The 18,313-nt window shown below is 33.8% G+C and overlaps 1 protein-coding gene across 1 annotated transcript in view; it reads left to right on the top strand.

The window, feature by feature from the left end:
- The window catches only part of TRHDE (thyrotropin releasing hormone degrading enzyme), a 387,000-nt gene that overhangs the window by 262,830 nt on the left and 105,857 nt on the right, over window positions 1-18,313 (top strand). Inside the window, exon 7 of the mRNA XM_040491410.1 lies at window positions 9,738-9,803. Coding sequence (XP_040347344.1) covers window positions 9,738-9,803 — 66 coding nt within the window. The remainder of the gene's footprint in view (window positions 1-9,737; window positions 9,804-18,313) is intronic.

The raw sequence follows: 18,313 nt of genomic DNA, 5'->3' as shown, positions 1-18,313 counted from the left end.
ATTGCATTTTTGTTTAGATAATCAGTCTTTTCAGTGCTATTTATGAATTCCTTGTGCTAGTTCCACTCTTCTGTAATACCAGCTCTGTCTGCTATCGCCAGTATACACACTGGTGCCTCTGCGGCCCTTTGTTTTGGTCCCTGATCTATACGTGTATCCCTGCTTCAACACCTCTGCCTTCAGTCTAACTATTCGAGCTTTTTAGGTTTGCTATCAGGTGTGATGATTCACCCTGTCTTAAGCTCTTTTAAGATTGCTACTGTTAACTATGACAATCTATATGAATTTTCAGATGAAGGTAGTTTCTGGGGAAAAAATCTTTTGAAAATTTATAGATTAATTTTGACATTTCTATAATAATGACTCTTTCTAACTTTATAAGGGATCTATAGTTCTTCATTGTTAGTTTTTTGTGCCAGTTGTATAATTGTTCCCATGAAAACACTGAGTAAGTTTTAATTTCTTCACATAATATTTGGTTTTGCTGTATTTGTTTATTTTGCTTTTGAGAATATCTGTATAATTAATTATTTAAATTAGTTTTTACTAATACGTATCAACTCTCTTGATTTTTTTTAATATAAAATTTATTGTCAAATTGGTTTCCATACAACACCCAGTGCTCATCCCAACAGGTGCCCTCCTCAATGCCCAGCACCCACTTTCCCCTTATGTACTGATCTGTGTCAGGCAACCTTGCTGCACTCTTTATTGATTTTATAGAATAATTCTAATGCATTTATTTGGATTTTCACATCAACTCTGAATAATAGTAATTTGTTGCTTTACTGCTATCTTTGGTTCATATTTCTGTTGTTTATTTACTTGTTCTATTGTACTGTTGCATACAGTTATTAATAGAGGCTATTTTTGTCTCACTGCCATCTTATGGGAAATGCATATAATGTTTCAAGATTCAGTATATATTTATTAAATGTGTATTTATTTATTTTGAGAGAAAGTGTGACCAGGGGAGGGACAGAAAGAGAAGGAGAAAGAGAATCCCAAGCAGGCTCCTCACTGTTAGTACAGAGCCGGACCTGGGGTTCAGTCCCAGGAACCGTGAGATCATGACCTGAGCCAAAATCAAGAGTCAGACGTTTAACCAAGTGAGCCAACCAGGTGCCTACGGTACATTTTTTTTAAAAATGCTCTTTAACATGTTAATGCATTCCCTTTTCTTCCTAGTTTACTAAAGTATATTATTTTGAATGAATGCTAAGTTATAGCAAATGTTTTTCTCACATATATTGAGATCATTGTATAGTTTATCTCTTTTAGTCCATTAATGTGATGAATTACATTCACAGAATTTTTGTTATTAAACTATTATTGAATTTCTGGGGTAAACTCAACTTTTTATGCATTTAATATACATTATGTGTATATATAATTTTTGTATTGTAGAATAATATAATATATATTAATAAGTTACATTTATATATTATTATATGTAATATGTAAGTGGGATTTATCCCAGAATTTACATATATATATATATATATATATATATCCATACATGATCAAAAATGAGATTAGAGTATCATTTACTTTGTCCAGTTTACATATCAGCTATACAAGCATCATAAAAAATGCAAAGGTTTTACCCTTTTTTATTTTCTTATAGTAATTTGTATAAGACAAGAGTAACATATTGGAAAATTTCCCTTAAATTTACGTTGCTTATAAAACTACCTGGCGTGTATTTGTGTGTGTGTGGGGGGGGGGGGTGTAGTTTCCTTATTTTTATTTTTTTTCCAGTGATTAGTATTTTTTACTTCTTGAGTCATTTTTGACAACTTTGTAGTTTCATAGAAAATTCTTTTTATCTAAGTTCTCATATTTATTAGCATAAATTACCACAGTATTCTCTCACTATTTGTAATTTTTAATTTTTTCAGTAGTTATGTGTCCATTTTTCTTCCTAATATTGTTCATTTGATATTTTTTCTTCTTTTTCCCCCTGATCAATTTTTTCAGAACTTAACTGGTAGTATTTTTATAGATCTGATACATTTTATTTTTCATCTTTTCAACCATTTATTTATTTTCTATTTTGTTAATTGCTGCTCTTATGTTGTATCCTTCCATGAACATTCATTTGAATTTACAGTATTGCTATGTTTCAAATTTATTTAATTGAAAGCTTTCAATGAATTGCTATTTCTGACACCATTGAAATCTCCCTGTTTTCTTGGTCTCTGGATCTGTGGTCCTCATTTTTGGTTTCCTACTGACTTAAATATAGATTGCGCTGTTTGAATGTCATTGCCTTAGAATACAAAACATTAAAAGTTCTTAGTGTAGGGGACATCCCGAATTTCATAACAGGGAAGGCTGAGACCTGTGTATTGGCTACGAGCTCATGGTTTGGATTACTGATTTGCAAATAGCAAGTAGTTGGTGGATACTACTCTTAGCTAGGAATATCTTTCCTGGCAATGGAAAAGATATGACATTGACAGCTAACAGGTGTGCCAGTAATAAGTTTCACTGATATGACCTGCCTCCAGTTGTAGAAAGAAGAAATAGTCATATGAAACAGTGAGTGATGTAAAATAATTTGATAAATTGTGTAGTTAGGCTTAAAGGGCTTATGACTGCCATGGAGAGAAAAGAGTTGAGGGCTTACATTTGTGGAAAGTATTCTAGGACAGTATGGACTTTCCCTGTGTTTTTGAATAATGGATAGCGCTTATAATATAAGATTGAAAAGGAATATTATTGCTATGGAGGTAAATAGTATGATTAAAACATAATATAAGGTATGGTCATAGGATAATGAAAAGATCAGCTTAACTAGAGTAGAAGTTGGATATTTGGTCATGTGGGGAAAAAGTGTTGGTAGGTAATGGGGAGTTTCATTGTGTACGGTCTTGATTCACCGCTATCAGAAATTTGTTAAAAAGAAAAGAGTTTGAGGGCAAGGAGCTAACAAAAATGATGGTAGTGGTGAGGACAATGACTATGTACTTTTGTTGAAACATATTATATGGCAAACACTGTTTCACGTACTTCTCATAAATGATTCAAATGAATACTTAGAAAAATCTTGAGGTGACTGTAATCTTCATCATCATCATCATCATCATCATCATCATCAGTAGTGGTAGTCATTGTTATTGTTATATTTTAATGTATGTACTGATAGAACTTATCTAACATGCCTAACCTCTTCTATCTAGTAGATGACAGAACTAGGACGTTTAGCAAACATGATTCCTAAGGAGTAATTATTAAAATTAGTCCAGGGGCACCTGGCTGGCTTAGTCAATTAAGTGTCCAGTTTCAGCTCAGGTCATGATCTTGCGGTCCATGGGTTTGAGCCCCGCATCGGGCTCTGTGCTGATAGCTGAGAGCCTGGAGCCTGCTTCAGATTCTGTGTCTCCCTCTCTCTCTGCCAGTCCCCTGCTTGCACTCTGTCTCCCAATCTCTAAAAAATAAATAATTAAATAAAAATAAAATAATTAGTCTGATGTGGTCCATAGGATAGACTTGAGAGAGTAAGAAGTTTTCTGAGGATGTCCTGGGAGGCTGTGGAATAATTCATCTGTGCAGTGATAGAGGCTTGGCCTCAGGAAGTAGTAAATCAGAGAGGATTTAAAGCTTCTAAGCATGGGTCTGGAGCAACAGGGTATTAATTCTGCTTTCTTATGTTGAATTAACTTTCTTTCCCTTTTATGTCCTTCTTTTATGGCCTGTCCATCCAGGCCAATGGGGACTTCTTAGCCAGAATTTCCTGTTAGAGGAGTACCCTATCTCAATGGAATGAACCCACCTTAATTCCACTGTTATGCGTAGTCGTCCGCTGGGAGTAAAATAAGGAAAGTGCTACTTTCATGATGGCAAATGCACAGGAGCAATAGGAGGAAATCTGAGCAGTACATTTTCACTGCTGCCACCTCCATGTATAGCATTTGATAAAAAATATCACTATTTTTAACTCTGCTAGTGTTTTCTTCTTACTCAACCTAACCTAGCTTTGTGACTTTTAGTCTATGCACATGTTCTGTTATGCTAGTCAGTTTATGTCTTCTAATTTATCCCCAGTCCTGGGCATACTGGTCAACTATTTCACTATGTCTCATTGAATTAGATGTCCCTTCATCCTCTTTTGGGAATATCTACTGATTCCAATGTATGAATAACTCTAAGAATTATCTTTCTTTTTCTAAGTTCCTGCTGTATCTAGTGCTTCTGAAGAGTATCATGTAACTATTTTGATTTGGGGTCAAAATAATGTAAACCAAATTGGTTAAGGTTACTGATTTTGGAGTTGGATATAAGTGGATTTCTAATCCTAGCTCCATTACTTACTACCTGTGTTAATTTGCACAAGTCACACAACCTTTCAAGCCTCAATTTTCTGATCTGACAAATAATATAGTGATATTTTCCTTACAGTATTGTAATATGGCATGTAGAAGATGTTTAATGAATGAAAAGTACATTATTAATAATTTCAGCTGGAACTATGCATTTTCTTCACATTTCCACATTTTGATTCTCTATTACCTTTTCACTAGAGTTACTTCAAACCTAGTTTCACTCTTTCCAATTCACATAATCTTTGGGCCACATCACCTACATTCCTGAGAAGTGATAAGCCATCAATTTTTCAGTATTTATTGACAACCTGTCTCCAGACCTATCCAGTCTCTGTCTCTACCAGAGACAGAAGGGAGATAAGGGAGATAGAATCTTTTTCTTTGCATAAGATATTCAATAATTAAAAAAACATAAGCAAACCTCATGTCAACATGCTTACTGCTTTTTCCTTCTTCCTTCTGTTTCCATTGTTTTTCAATCTGGCTTTCACACCAAGTCTACTTAAATAGCTCTCTCTTAAATATGACATACTATGGCTTTCTCTTAGCTATTTTTTTTCCTTGAAATCTGAACCACTTATTCTTAAAACATGTCTTAAAACATGACACTACTTATACTTAATACTACTTCTGTTTTTTATCACAATGTATCATCCTTTGCTCTTAATTCCATTTCTTTACTGATTTTCTCAACAGTTATTTATGGGATGCCTGTTACAGACACTGAAGTGCAGATCGTTTGGACTCTGTAGAGAGAATCTAAGATTATGTTTTCACTTTCCTTCACTACCACCTCAGACTTTTCTCTGAGCAATCTCACCCACTACAAATGCTAATTTAGGTCCTCAATCATAATCTGCCACTGAATTTCATTGCTACGGTCACATTTGCCTTCTGTTCTTCTGGTTCCCTACCTGTTCCTCAAACACCCCATGTTCTAAACAGATGTTACAATATTCACTTAACGCTTTCTTTTAAATTCTACATATCTGCTAATATCATCTTATAGTCACTAGGCTTTAAGGTTTAAAGTGATCTTTGTGGGGCACCTGGGTGGTTCAGTTGGTTACCCGTCTGACTTTGGCTCAGGTCACGATCTTGTGGTTCTTGAGTTCGAGCCCCACATCGGGCTCTGTGCTGACAGCTCGGAGCCTGCTTCAGATTCTGTGTTCTCCCTCTCTGCCTCTCCCCCACTCATGGTCTCTCTCTCTCTCTCTCTCTTTCTCTCTCTCATCTCTCAAAATTAAATAAAAAAATATTTAAAAAAATAAAAAGAAATAAGATGATCTTTGTTCTAGTCCTTACACCTATCTCTGGTTTATCTTCATTGCTACCATTATTTGCTTCTTCTGCCTCTAGATATTTGACTTCTTTTTTTGGAATATCATAGCTAAGTCAGTTGACACTTGAACAATGTAGGAATTAGGGGCACTGACACCCCATGCAAAAACCCGCCTGTAACTTTGACTACCCCACAACTTAACTACTAATAGCCTACTGTTGACTGGAAACCTTACCAGTAGAATAAACAGTTGATTAGTACATATTTTGTATGTTGTATGCCTTATATTCTGTATTTTTACAATAAAGTTAGACAGAATAATATGTTATTAAAATCATAATGGAGATAAAATATGTTTATAGTACTGTACTGTATTTACTGAAAACAATCTTCATGTAAGTAGATCTGTACAGTTTAAGACCATGTTGTTCAAGGGTCAACTTTTAAAACCACCTTTCCAAAATCCTTCCTTATCTTTTAACAGAAATCCAATTCCTTAGCCTTGGTATTTGATATTCTCTAATGACTGCTTAAATGTTATAACCCATCAAAACTTCTGTTGCCTGGGTTTATGCCTTTGTTCCTCAGTAGCATCTTCCCTACTTGTGCTTCTCACTTTTACACCTACATGACCATGCAAAGCCATTCTTACCATACTATACTCTCTGTTTAACCTTGCTCCTGGAATCCCATCCAGCCTTCAAGGTCCAACCCAAGCATCACTTTTTAAATTTTTTTAAATGTTTCTTTATTTTTGACAGAGAGAGAGAGAGACAGAACATGAATGGATGAGGCAGAGAGAGAGGAAGACACAGAATCCGAAGCAGGCCCCAGGCTCTGAGCCATCAGCATAGAGCCTGATGCGGGGCTCGAACTCACAGACCATGAGGTCATGACTTGAGCCGAAGTCAGACATTCAACCGACTGAGCCACCCGGGCGCCCCCCAAACATCATTTTTTAGATCCCCTTTGTCCTTCATCTCTCTAGATATTAGAATTTTTCCCTCCTCTGAAACAGAGTAAAATATTTTCTTTTGTCATTCATTGTATAATATATTGTATCTTCTCATCTCATTTAGGAGGCTTTAAGGTCCTTGAACATAGAGGCTTGTGGCATTCCTATTTATATTCTGCAGGATACTGAGTACACTACCTTACTTAATAAAGCATATGTTAAAGGAATCCATTAGTTGAGAAGATCTCCCTCTCTTCCAAGGCGATTACTTATCACTAAAGTACACTGATAAAGTAATAAACTGTGTATCCTGGCTGAATGCAAAGTAATTGCTATGCTTTTGCTAATTTCTCTTTCTCTCTCATCCAGTTAAAATGTTAAGAGAACACCTTCTCTGAGCCAAGCACAGGGAACAGGGATACCAAATCATGAGGACACAGTCCTTTCTTTGGAGATGTTTAGTGTCTATTAGACTGATGTGCATACAGATGACTACAATGTGAAATGAAACAAATTTTAGCTGATAACTCATATGAAAAAAGTACTCCATATAGAAAAATTACTACCTAAGGAATGGGTTATAAGCATGCTTTTTTTTTTTTTAAATATTCTTTATAAAACGTTAAAAAAATTAGTTGCTTTCGTCCTTTTCTCTCTCTGGAACTTAGTATAGCAAATACAGGAATGGGTTTTCATAGGCAAGTCTCAAAATTATAAAAATCTTGCAGAAATAGTGCATTTACTCCCCATAAAGCTACTTAGGCTGTCTAACATCCATTTTGTTTGATTGGGTCTAGAATTTTGAATCACAGGTGAATGTAAGTTACAATATTTCAAATGGTGTTTACTTGGTGAAAACAATGTTTACAGACACCCCAAAAGGGGTTTGGTGTTTTCTTTTTTTTAGAAAAGGTTTGTGGTGAGTTATGCCTGCATTAAGAGGTGTGATCTTTGTTATAATCCATACCTAGTAGGTGCCCGGTATATGTTGGCTGAATGATAACAGTTGGAGATCCCATCTGTCTATGCAGTTTTCTATGATTTAGGGATTTTCAAAATTCAGCTTTGGAAAGAAAAGGCTAGTTAAATATAGAAGAGTGCATGCTACTCTGGAGAATTTTAAATGTTCAAGTGGGCAACACAGAGCATTTTCTAAAAGTTAACTAAATTACACAGTATAATAATAAAAGAAGTTCGGTGGTATATAACTTTTAAATATTGATTATATTTCTAGGTTTTATCTCCTGTTAGCACTCAACCCAGACAGGAAAACGGGTACATTCTTTATGATTAGAAAGAACTCTTTTGCCATTAGACCATGCTAAATTGATAGTTTTTATAGCCTGACAAGAGACCGAGTCATCATTACCTGGAGGGAAACACTTAAATCATCTGAGGATGGCTATTCTGCTCTGAAGGAGAGTTTGAGTTGACTGCTTGAGATTCTAACTCTCACTTCCCAGGTGGCAAGGGTTAGTTTTGCTGCGGAACTGACAGTTTCTACCCTCTGGGTGGGAAGATTAGATTGGGAAATGTATAGGAGGGGAGCTTGTCAAGGAAATTCAAGGAGCAGAGCTGATAAGTTCTAGAGGGAATTCTAACCTGGTCCTCTGATTGAATCATAAATGCTTATATTTTATGGACTTACACAAGTGTGGAGAAGATAAAGAGGAGAAAGCAGAAGAAAGAGCAAAGAGAAGAAGGTGTGGGAGGAAAATATATCAGAAGAGGCATAAAACTCTATGGCTTGTCCAGCTTATCATTTGTTGAGTTGTGAATAAAATACCAATTTTGAGAGCAATTTTGGTGATGACTGAAAATTTTTTTGAGACATTTCTTTAATGGTGATTCATGGAGCCTGAGTATCGGATTGCATTAAAATTTCAGACTCTAGGAAATAACTTTTAACAAACAATAGAAATTCATTTTTATGTCTCTGGACTGGCTGCAACAGTTAAGTTCCAGGCAAGATAAAAATCCATGTGTGATTCTTATGATTCTCTTGTAAAAAAGAAACAACTAGTAAAGAAATGAATTGTCGGAGCGTGTGAATTTCTAATGGGTATGAAGTGGGATATGTAGTCATAAAGGGATTTTTCCCCCTAAAACCAGCCTATTATTTATATTTATACTTTTGCTGCTTATAATCCATTGCTCCATAGTTAAAAAATTTGGTGCAGTTTGAAATATCTTCTTGAAGGCTTATTTATATTTCATATACAAATTTGTGTTTCTCCAGGCTTGATCATCATTTGGAATGTTTCATATTGGTTATATGTCTACCCTTTTGCACTGATAACATTATAGGTGAAATAGACTCTTAAACCAGTATTTTCTTCTATTATTCTAAATATTTATATTGATCACATGTTTTATGTGGACATATGGCTACATCCAGCCTCTAAACAAAGCATTCAGGAAATAAAAACAGTTACCCCAGTAAAATACAGGTAGCTGACACTCATATCACAGTTACTGTTCCTCAGACTCAGTTTGCCTTACATATATCAATTCATGTAAGCTTCAGAACAATTACATTAAATAAGGGCTATTATTGCCTACACATTACAAGTGAGAAAAGTGAGAAACAGAAAGGTTAAAAAATTTTCCTAAGTAAACGTGGCGAGAGTCAGAGACAGGATTTGAATCCAAGCAGTCTGAATACTTGGTACTCCCTACTCTCCACTTCTACAGCTCAACTTTTAGTTGAGCCAGGGGTAGATGCGTAGCTATGTTACTGCAAAGCTATATTTTAATACGATTATTTATTGATGTGGGTATCCCTCCCTTACTAGATTATGAGCTTGTAAGAACAAGAACTATGTTTTATTAACTTTGTCATATACAGTGCTCAATAAAATTTTTATTACTCCTGAATTACAGCTTATTATTGCCTTGAGATACTCTGTCCAGAAGACTGTACAAGAGAAGTCACTGGTTTTGTAACCACAGAACTTTTAGATCTGCAAAACAAAATATTTAATTGTTATCTGGAACTGGGGCACTGTATTCATGATTCTTTCGTTTGTTTTCTATTTCTAAGAGTATAATAGCATGAATGAAATAGACTTTTTGATTAATATAGGATAATTTTAGAGTCATTTTACTTGATTGACATTTTTTCTCTTCTTTTCTCTTTCTCTCTCTCTCCTTTTAATACTCTTTCCTACAGGGTGCTGCTCTAATTAGAATGCTGGCTAATTTTATGGGCCATTCTGTATTTCAGAGGGGTTTGCAAGTGAGTAAAATGCTTTCTATTTTGTCGTACATTTTCCTTGTCAATATATTTATTTTAAAGATATTTCACAGTTTGGGAAATTGCCAATACAAAATCGCCGAATTTGATGGAAAACTTGAAGATGAGTAAGGTGAACAATGTCCTTCCATATGACAAATGAAAGTGGTAGATAGGATTCTCACTGTATCAACTGGGAAAACTTTGAACTACTGTGCAATTTAGATCTGTTTAATATGCATTTTTAAGTTGAAATATTTTTCAAATATATGAGATTCTAAATAATCGGTATAAGATTTTCTAAAAGCCTACTTCACTTTCCTTAAATTTGAAAGTTTATTTAAAGTGAAAATAAATTATGTTAGCTTTACATATATTTGAGAAAATCTTAATGCAATTTTTCAGATATTTGCCTTTTATGTTGTTGTTTTACTGTTGATATGATAAAATGTTATTTGTTCCAAAGCTGTTTAAATGTTTTTAAAATTAGAAGTACAATGTTTTAAATAAAGGAAAAAAAAGAAGCAGTGTTATCATACTGCATTTAAAGTATGAAGTATGGAATCTAAGAGTAGATTCTTAAAAAAGAGGATTCTTAAACTCTTTAATGCAAACACAAATATAGAAAAATATAACTTTTATTCCATTGAATCTGTCGGAGTAAATCATGTTCCTAGCAGCTGTGATTGATGAATTATTTATGATGCATTCTGCTACTTAGAAGTGTCCTTTAAAGTAAATTGATGTTCACCTGAAATACAATTATGCTAAGACAGAGAGAGCAATCAATCTTATCTCTTCTTTGTAAAGCTTTTCATTTTGAAATTTAAATAAACTACATATGGGATTAGGTCATATTTTAGTATAATTCTATCTTTGCCCCAAATGAACGAAAAGGTAAAATGCAAAGCAAGAGTTAAATATGTTACGACAAAGCTACATATACTTAACACAACAAAGAAAAAAATATTTAAATTTGTTGAAGAATGATTTCCTTTAGAAAATATTCTTACAGATTTGTTTCAGCAGGGGTTGAAATTTACTTTAATCAGCTCTTTCCATTAGGGACACTTTCAGAATAGCTGAATTCTATTGAACCTATTTGCCGGGTGCTAGAGTCTCCATTCTGATCACATAGTTGGGAAAATCTTTTTTCTCAAAGAGTGCCCTCCATGAATATCAACTGTCTGGAGGAATGTCCTTCCTATCCCCAATCCTATGTTTTTTCCCCACTGAAGTTGTAGACTGTGACAGTTCCAGAAAATATCTAAGCTTTCATTAGGGCAACACAAATTGAATTTGATTTCCTGGTAGCAAGTTGATGTGAAATCATTTTCTGTATAAAATTTTTATTGTTTTTCCTCGTCTGTGTGTATGGATTTGCTCAGCAGATTGAATAACTCTAGTTATATTATTTGGAAAGGATTATTTTTTTGTAAAATTTTTCTTTACCCTGTCGTATTTTTGATAGTATACAAAAGACATCAATTTTTAATAAACCCTTTTCTACTGACCCAGACTATTTAGTTTTTTCAGAAACAGAGGGTACCCTCTGACTCCTATTATATTAAACTTTTATTTGAAGCTTGTATTAATGTGTGCCTTTATGCTCTGATACTTGATTTGGTTAATTTTCAACTGCGGGGACTCTATGTTTGTCAACATTGCATTTCATTTACCTTGTGACATCTCATTGATCAGATGGATCTGTATCCTTCAGGACTTCGCTTGCAGCTTTATTTATACTCATCACTCAAATTGATTTAGTGTATCATCAGCAGTTTGGATTAGTTTACAGTAGATCCCTATGTCTAGGTGATAAATTATCATCTCTTGTGCGTGAAGATTTATGGGATACATTTTGGAAATGACCTCCTGAACAGACACTTCATGTCGTGGTGCTGAGTGGTCATAGAGTTGATATTAATATATTTCCCATCCACAAGGCTCTGGGGAGTCTTGGTTGACATGTTATAGGAGCTAATCTGGACTTTCAATGCTTCCCTCTGCTTGGGAAATCTATTAATTGTTTTTACATTAACCATGGCTTTTCTATGATGACAAGTGAAGGTTTATATTGCAGACAGACCCATAGTTAGATTTACAGGTGTGGTCAATCCCAAATTGCAAATGGGATGCTTTTCATATATATTTTTCCCTCATTTCTTTTTTTCCTTCCTCCTCTTTTTCTTTCCTTTCCCCTCCTCCTTTTTTCCTTCAATTTATTTGTTTGTGCCTTTCATGTTCCACATAGGAGCAATGTTATAATGGTGATTTCTTTTAAAATCTATCTAAAATTTAAAATTTTATCTAGTAAGCTAGATAAAAAATGTTATTAAGAAGATCATAAGGATGAGAAAATATATTCATAATACTGTACTATAAAGAATCCACATATAAGTGGACTTGTGCACTTCAAACCCATGTTGGGTTTGAAAACCCTTGAGGGTCAACTGTATATATTATATAATATACACAATATAAAATGTTAAATCTAATATAAATTAAGATATAATAAATACAGATATAATATAATTTATAAATATAATATTTATATATTAAATATAATAAAAGTAATATAGAAAGGTAGTAGGTTTCTGGAAAGTTTCTAGATCAGTTCAGATGTTCATATTTAACTTGCAAAGTATCTGAATATCAATTCAACTATATTCATCTACCTTTCATATTGTGTTCTTATATTTTATTTTTTTTTTTAGTTTAAAAAGTTTGAGATTTTGAGTTTATTTATTTTGAGAGAAAGAGAGAGAGAGACAGAGGCAGAGATACAGGGAGACAGAATCTCAAGCAGGCTCCATGCTGTCAGCATGGAGCCCGATGTGGGGCTCAATCTCACCAACTCCAAGATCACGCCCTGAGCCAAAATCCAAAAATTGGATGCTCAACCAACTGAGCCACCCAGGCACCCCTGGGAAATATATTCTCAATTTCAGTACACATATATATTCCTCAGTAGAAAGGGACTCTAGAGACTTTTTGAGAAAAGTTTTGTTCCTAACAATCATATAATTCATTTGATCAGCTATTAGGAAGTCTAATAAATAGTTTCATACAGAATAATCACGACTTTCTTTGGTTTGGTCATCTTATTTTTTTTGTCTAATTCCCTTATTTCTTGAATTTTATTTGATGCTTAAATGGTTCAGTTTAGTACAATTTTAAAATAAATTGCCTCAAAACTTCTTTTTGTAAATAGACAGTATAAAAAATTAGTTCTGGCTACCATTAATATGTCAGTTTCTGTTTTGATGTTTAAATTGAAAGTGAAATGTGGAGAAAACCAAGCATTAACCCTCGTTGGATTATGTATGCTCTCATAAATAATATATTTTTAAAACATAGAAATGTTTATGTTTTTTCAGACTCCACATATCTACTGCTTTACATAATCCATTTCCCAAAATAATAGCTGGTGTATTTTGGAAGCATGAGGCAATGGAAATGATTATCATTTCTGTTTTTAATCAATGGTGGGGCTTTCTACAAGTCACTAAATCTTTCCTGGATTTGTAAAATGCAAGAGTTGTACTGAATACTCTCTGAGATTTTTCGTCTTTCAGACTGTCCAAATGTAAGATTTATTTAATGCATTTTACTAGTTAGACAATTTGGGTTTGATACTTTAATTTGGGACATCTATTTTAATTTGATGGGAAAATTTGTAAACTAGATATACAAAAGTGAGTGATTCCCTGTTCTTGAATCTTTAGTTATTATCTGAATATTAAGACTATATGGCCTTCAACGTACATAGTACTGTAGCTATAGTCAAATCAGACCAGCATTTGCTATGACAGAGAATTTTTGCTGGTGATGTTTCTTTTTGCCCACTACTAAGAAACTGATTATATTTCTCTTGCTTTTTTGTTATTTTTCATATTATGTTACATTTTCATATTTTGCTCTGGATACATTACATGTGCATACCGTTGTCTCAGATGACATTTTCTAAGGACTTTTTGAAATTTCTTGGCGATTTTTAGTGTATATGCTATCTTTTCTAAAGTCAGAATTTTTTAAAAAATTTATTTATTTATTTTGAGAGAGAGAGAGCCAGTACACCCAAGTGTGAGTGGGGGTGGGGGAGAGAAAGAGATGGGGAGAGAGAGAGAGAGAGAGAGAGAATCCCAAGCAGTCCCTGCACTGTCAGCACAGAGCCTGATGTGGGGCTTGAACTCAGAAACCATGAGATCATGATCTGAGCCAAAATCAAGAGTTGGATGCTTAACTGACTAAGCCACCCAGGTGCCCCTAAAGTCAGAATTTCTGCTTGTATTCCTGAAATTGGCTGGAATCAACTGTACCTGTGGGTCTGATGGCATTGAAGTGATTTGGAGGTTTGTCTTAAGGAGAATCGGTATCCCCCTTGATGAGTGTTATTATAAGGGAATCAAACTAGTGGTAACTAACTTTTTCAGAGGCTAGAAGAGCTGCTTTTGATGTCAAGGAAAGTTCAGTGGAATTTAGACTTTCAAGGTCCCGATTCCAATTCTCTCCTGTCTAGTCAGAAATAGACTTTGATCCCAAAGACTTTGTAATTCTGTATTCTCTGATAATGTTCTATTGAAGCAATATTTGTCTATTGAAGTATGTTCTTCAACTTAGATAATTGTATATAATTATTTAAGAAAATTTGACCATGAATTTGACCATAGATTACCATCCAATACAGATGGAAATTTCCCATCTCTGAGGGTCTTTTCCTGGAATATACCACTCTTGATGCCTAATATAGTAGCAACACCAAACTATTCTAGGTATTTCAAGCAGAAAAGGATTTAGCACAGGGTATATGAATTTTCCAAAACTGTTGGAAGGATTAGAGGACTAAAGGTCAAGAAAGCCCACTGCTATACTTCAGAAAATCAAGATATTTGGGTATCACAAAGAATTTATACCCATACACTAAGAGTAGTTCTAGTTAGGTTTTTGGAAGGAGCAAAATTAGATGGGTTTGTTCAACCCACCATCTTTATCCAAAAGTGCTTTAAAAGACTTTCTTCATCTGGTTTTGGTGACACTGTATTCTCCTGAGTGCAGTCATAGTTCATTCCATGTTCAACCCTAATACTTTTTAAGCATTGCTGAATCATTCGTCAGTTTTTACATCTTTCATTTCCTGGGGATATTATTGTTTGAGTGCATATTTGTTAATTTTCACCCACATGTAGCAATGCTTATGCATATGATCAGTAAATTAGGAATTCTTTTATTTTCTTTTTATAACTTAAGTTCCTATAGATCATATCCTCATTCTACATGAGTATTATAGACTTATTTCTGAAGTAATTCAGGTAATGATTCTTTTAGATAGAATTTTTTTACATGATGTTGACATTTCTTATATAATTTTTACTTGTTTTAATATCCTAGTTACAATTTTCTCTTTTTCTATGATTTTTCTGGAAATAAAATAATAAGGCTATAATTATGGAATCCTCAGATAACATTGATTGTCTCAGTAGCTATTAAAAAATAATTAGTACATAGTACTATTGCTTTTTCTTTTTAAACAAAAACAGTATTGTTTTAATGATTTAAACATCACGATCCCATCCTTCATGTTATTATGAGTCAACACCAGGGAACTCAAATTATGAAGAAACATCATTAAGCTTGATATAAACTCAAACCCTGAAATCCATGTCAGAAAATACGTTACCTTCTTGCTCAACCAATGGAGGTAATTCAATATCATCTAAAATATGGTTGAATAAGAAAGATTTCTCTTGATTAGTATTTAACTGCTCTTTTCCATAAGGTAACCCAGAACAAGATGTTTGGCTCCAATTATCAGGGTAGAAATTGCTTATGCAAATCAATGTAAGGCAATGAGGTGTGGATAAAAAGCAAAAGGGAAATATCATTATTATTGGTTTGTGCTCATAAAACTCTGACAGCCTGAAGGTAATGACAGGCACAAAGCCAGAGGGATTGTTAGTAGCAACAACATACTCAATAACTTGTGTTCCAGTGAGAAGTTCTATGTTAACATGTGTACACAGGATTTTTATTCGATAACTTCCGGCTTGCATTTGTGAGAGAGCGTCTGCTCCCTTGCATGTAGATTTTTCAGAAAAATGAAAAGTCATAAAATAATAGAGGAAGAGAGACAGTGTGTCGAAGATAATTTCCTTTCTGAAGAGACAGTATTGTGTTTTCATCCAGATGGTAGCTGAATCATGCTTAATGTAACATGAATAACCACAGACAGTTTTTGCTCAGATTTCTCTGTTTCACTTAAATCACTGTGCAGTTTTAGAATTACTATAGATAGAAAGGTTAACACTTCATGATAATTTGTTGTGATCACTCAATACCATACGATAATGATGTTATCATTGCTGGTGGTTTTAATCATTGGATTTGACCTAATTATCATTTAATTTATTAAAGACCTAACTACAAAGCTAAAATTAATGAGAATGTTAGATAGAAAAAAATTAATTATAAGGAAATAGTCCATGGATTTGAGAATCAAGAATACTATCTCCAATAAAAAACAAATAGTTTAAACATTAAGTAGCAATAGTTATTCATATTTCTCAGTCAGTACGAAATAATCTCTATTCATCTGTTTCAATTAATTTATGTACAGCTACTGATTGAATCCTTGTCATTTTGCCTCTGAGTTAAATGTTGTTAACTGACCACTGTAAGCATCTAGCATGAACTAAAAAGCCTTTATTATTAACGACATATACCTCTGTTTGGTCATCCTGCAGGCATTTACGAAGCTCAACAGGAAGTTTTAGAAAGTTATATTCATTGGTTTTCTCTTACCTGTTATTTAAGGGCTTAAGATATTTTATATATTTTAGCTAAGAACAGTTGGTTTTATAAAGTGATATTTAAGATAACTTTATTTATGGGACACCTGGGTGACCCAGTTGGCTAAACATCAACATCAGCTCAGGTCACGATCTTACAGTTTGGGAGTGGGAGCCCACAGAGTGTCAGGCTCTGTGATGACAGCTGATATCCCGGAGACTGCTTTGTATTCTGTGCCTCCTTCTCTCTCTGCCCCTTCCCTGCTTGTGCTCTCTCTCTCTCTCTCTCTCTCTCTCTCTCAGAAATAAACATAAAAAATTAAGATAACTTTATTTAAAATGTATCTGTGAAACTATTAGACACATTTTGTTGATGAGTATGTATATTCATATGCTGTTATGTGTGTAAATGCACACCAGTCTTTAATATACACACCCGTGGGTACATCTGTCTGCAAAATGCCAATCAGTCCTTGAAGACTCTACATTTGATCAGATTGCTAGTTCAGGATACAATAAACTTACCTTAGAGGCATTTTTTTTTTCCTCTAACCTATTTAACTCTTGCATGAGCAGTTTCCTTTCTTTTCCTTCAATCATTTCTTTTTCTTTTATGGGCCCTTTTCAGAACCTTCACGTAATAGCCTACAACTACATATTTGGCAATGTAGTCAATGTTGTTGTGAAAAGAACCCTCCTAAATTTGGAAGATGGTTTTTCTTATTACTCATATTTTTATAATTGTTTGGTGATGCTACTACATAGTTTAATACTAGGCGTACCATAATATTTTAATATATTTAGCTTTTTCCTTGTTTGGGACCATATAGATCACTTTCCAGTTTTTGTTAAACAGCACCATAATGGTCTTTAAATTATAGATCTTCCTATTATATTTTAGTTGTCTCTTCATATCAATTTCTGGAATCATGTTATCAATTTTTCTTCTAAAATGTTAAGCCAATATGTAGGAGTAGGCATAAAGTTTGAAAGCTCTCTTTTTATAATACACTAAGCAAACAGCATTGGGTCCTATTTTCAAAATAATTTTCTTACTAATTTACTAAGTAAAAGATTACCCAATTGCTATTTCAGTGTATATATTTGTATCACAAATGATGTTGAAAACTTCATATATTCTCTTGCATTTCATTCTTTGGTGACATAATCATCCATGTGTTTTACCCATTTGAAGATTGAAGTTTTACTCTCATTTTCATAATTTTGTATAAATGGTTATAAAGTAAAAATAATGAACCATAACATATTTACTACACATTCATTTTCCCCATGATATCTAAATATTTTAATGTTATTGTGAAAAAGCACATGTTATAAATTAGTGGCTTAGGAGGAGTGCCAAAGGTCTCCCCTAAGTTACATATTTGGAAAATGAGTTATAAAAGGTTCAAATGCATTAAAAACATTTGATCTACCTCTTGTTTCTGTCTGTGGAAGAGAGGGCTGTGTGCTAATGTAGCACACAAAGAAATGGTGAATTCATTTGTCATACCGAATCTCATTTCCTTTTGCAATCAGTCTCTTATATTCACCTATTCTCTTCTGCTCGAGGTCTCTCCCAGCGATTATTTTACAGATCATTTTTTACCCTTAAGGGAAATATCTCATTATAGTGTTAAAATCTTTTCTTAATGCTTTGTGCTAATAAACCAAAATTGTGATTTCACTTCCTGCACCAGCTGTGCTTAGTTTTTTTTTTTTTTT

Source organism: Herpailurus yagouaroundi, unplaced genomic scaffold (genome assembly GCF_014898765.1).
Source record: "Herpailurus yagouaroundi ecotype Mexico unplaced genomic scaffold, PumYag 182, whole genome shotgun sequence".
In the NCBI taxonomy this organism is placed as follows: Eukaryota; Metazoa; Chordata; class Mammalia; order Carnivora; family Felidae; genus Herpailurus; species Herpailurus yagouaroundi.
The sequence above is the reverse complement of the archived record's forward strand: the minus strand, read 5'-3'. Positions and strand labels throughout refer to the sequence as shown.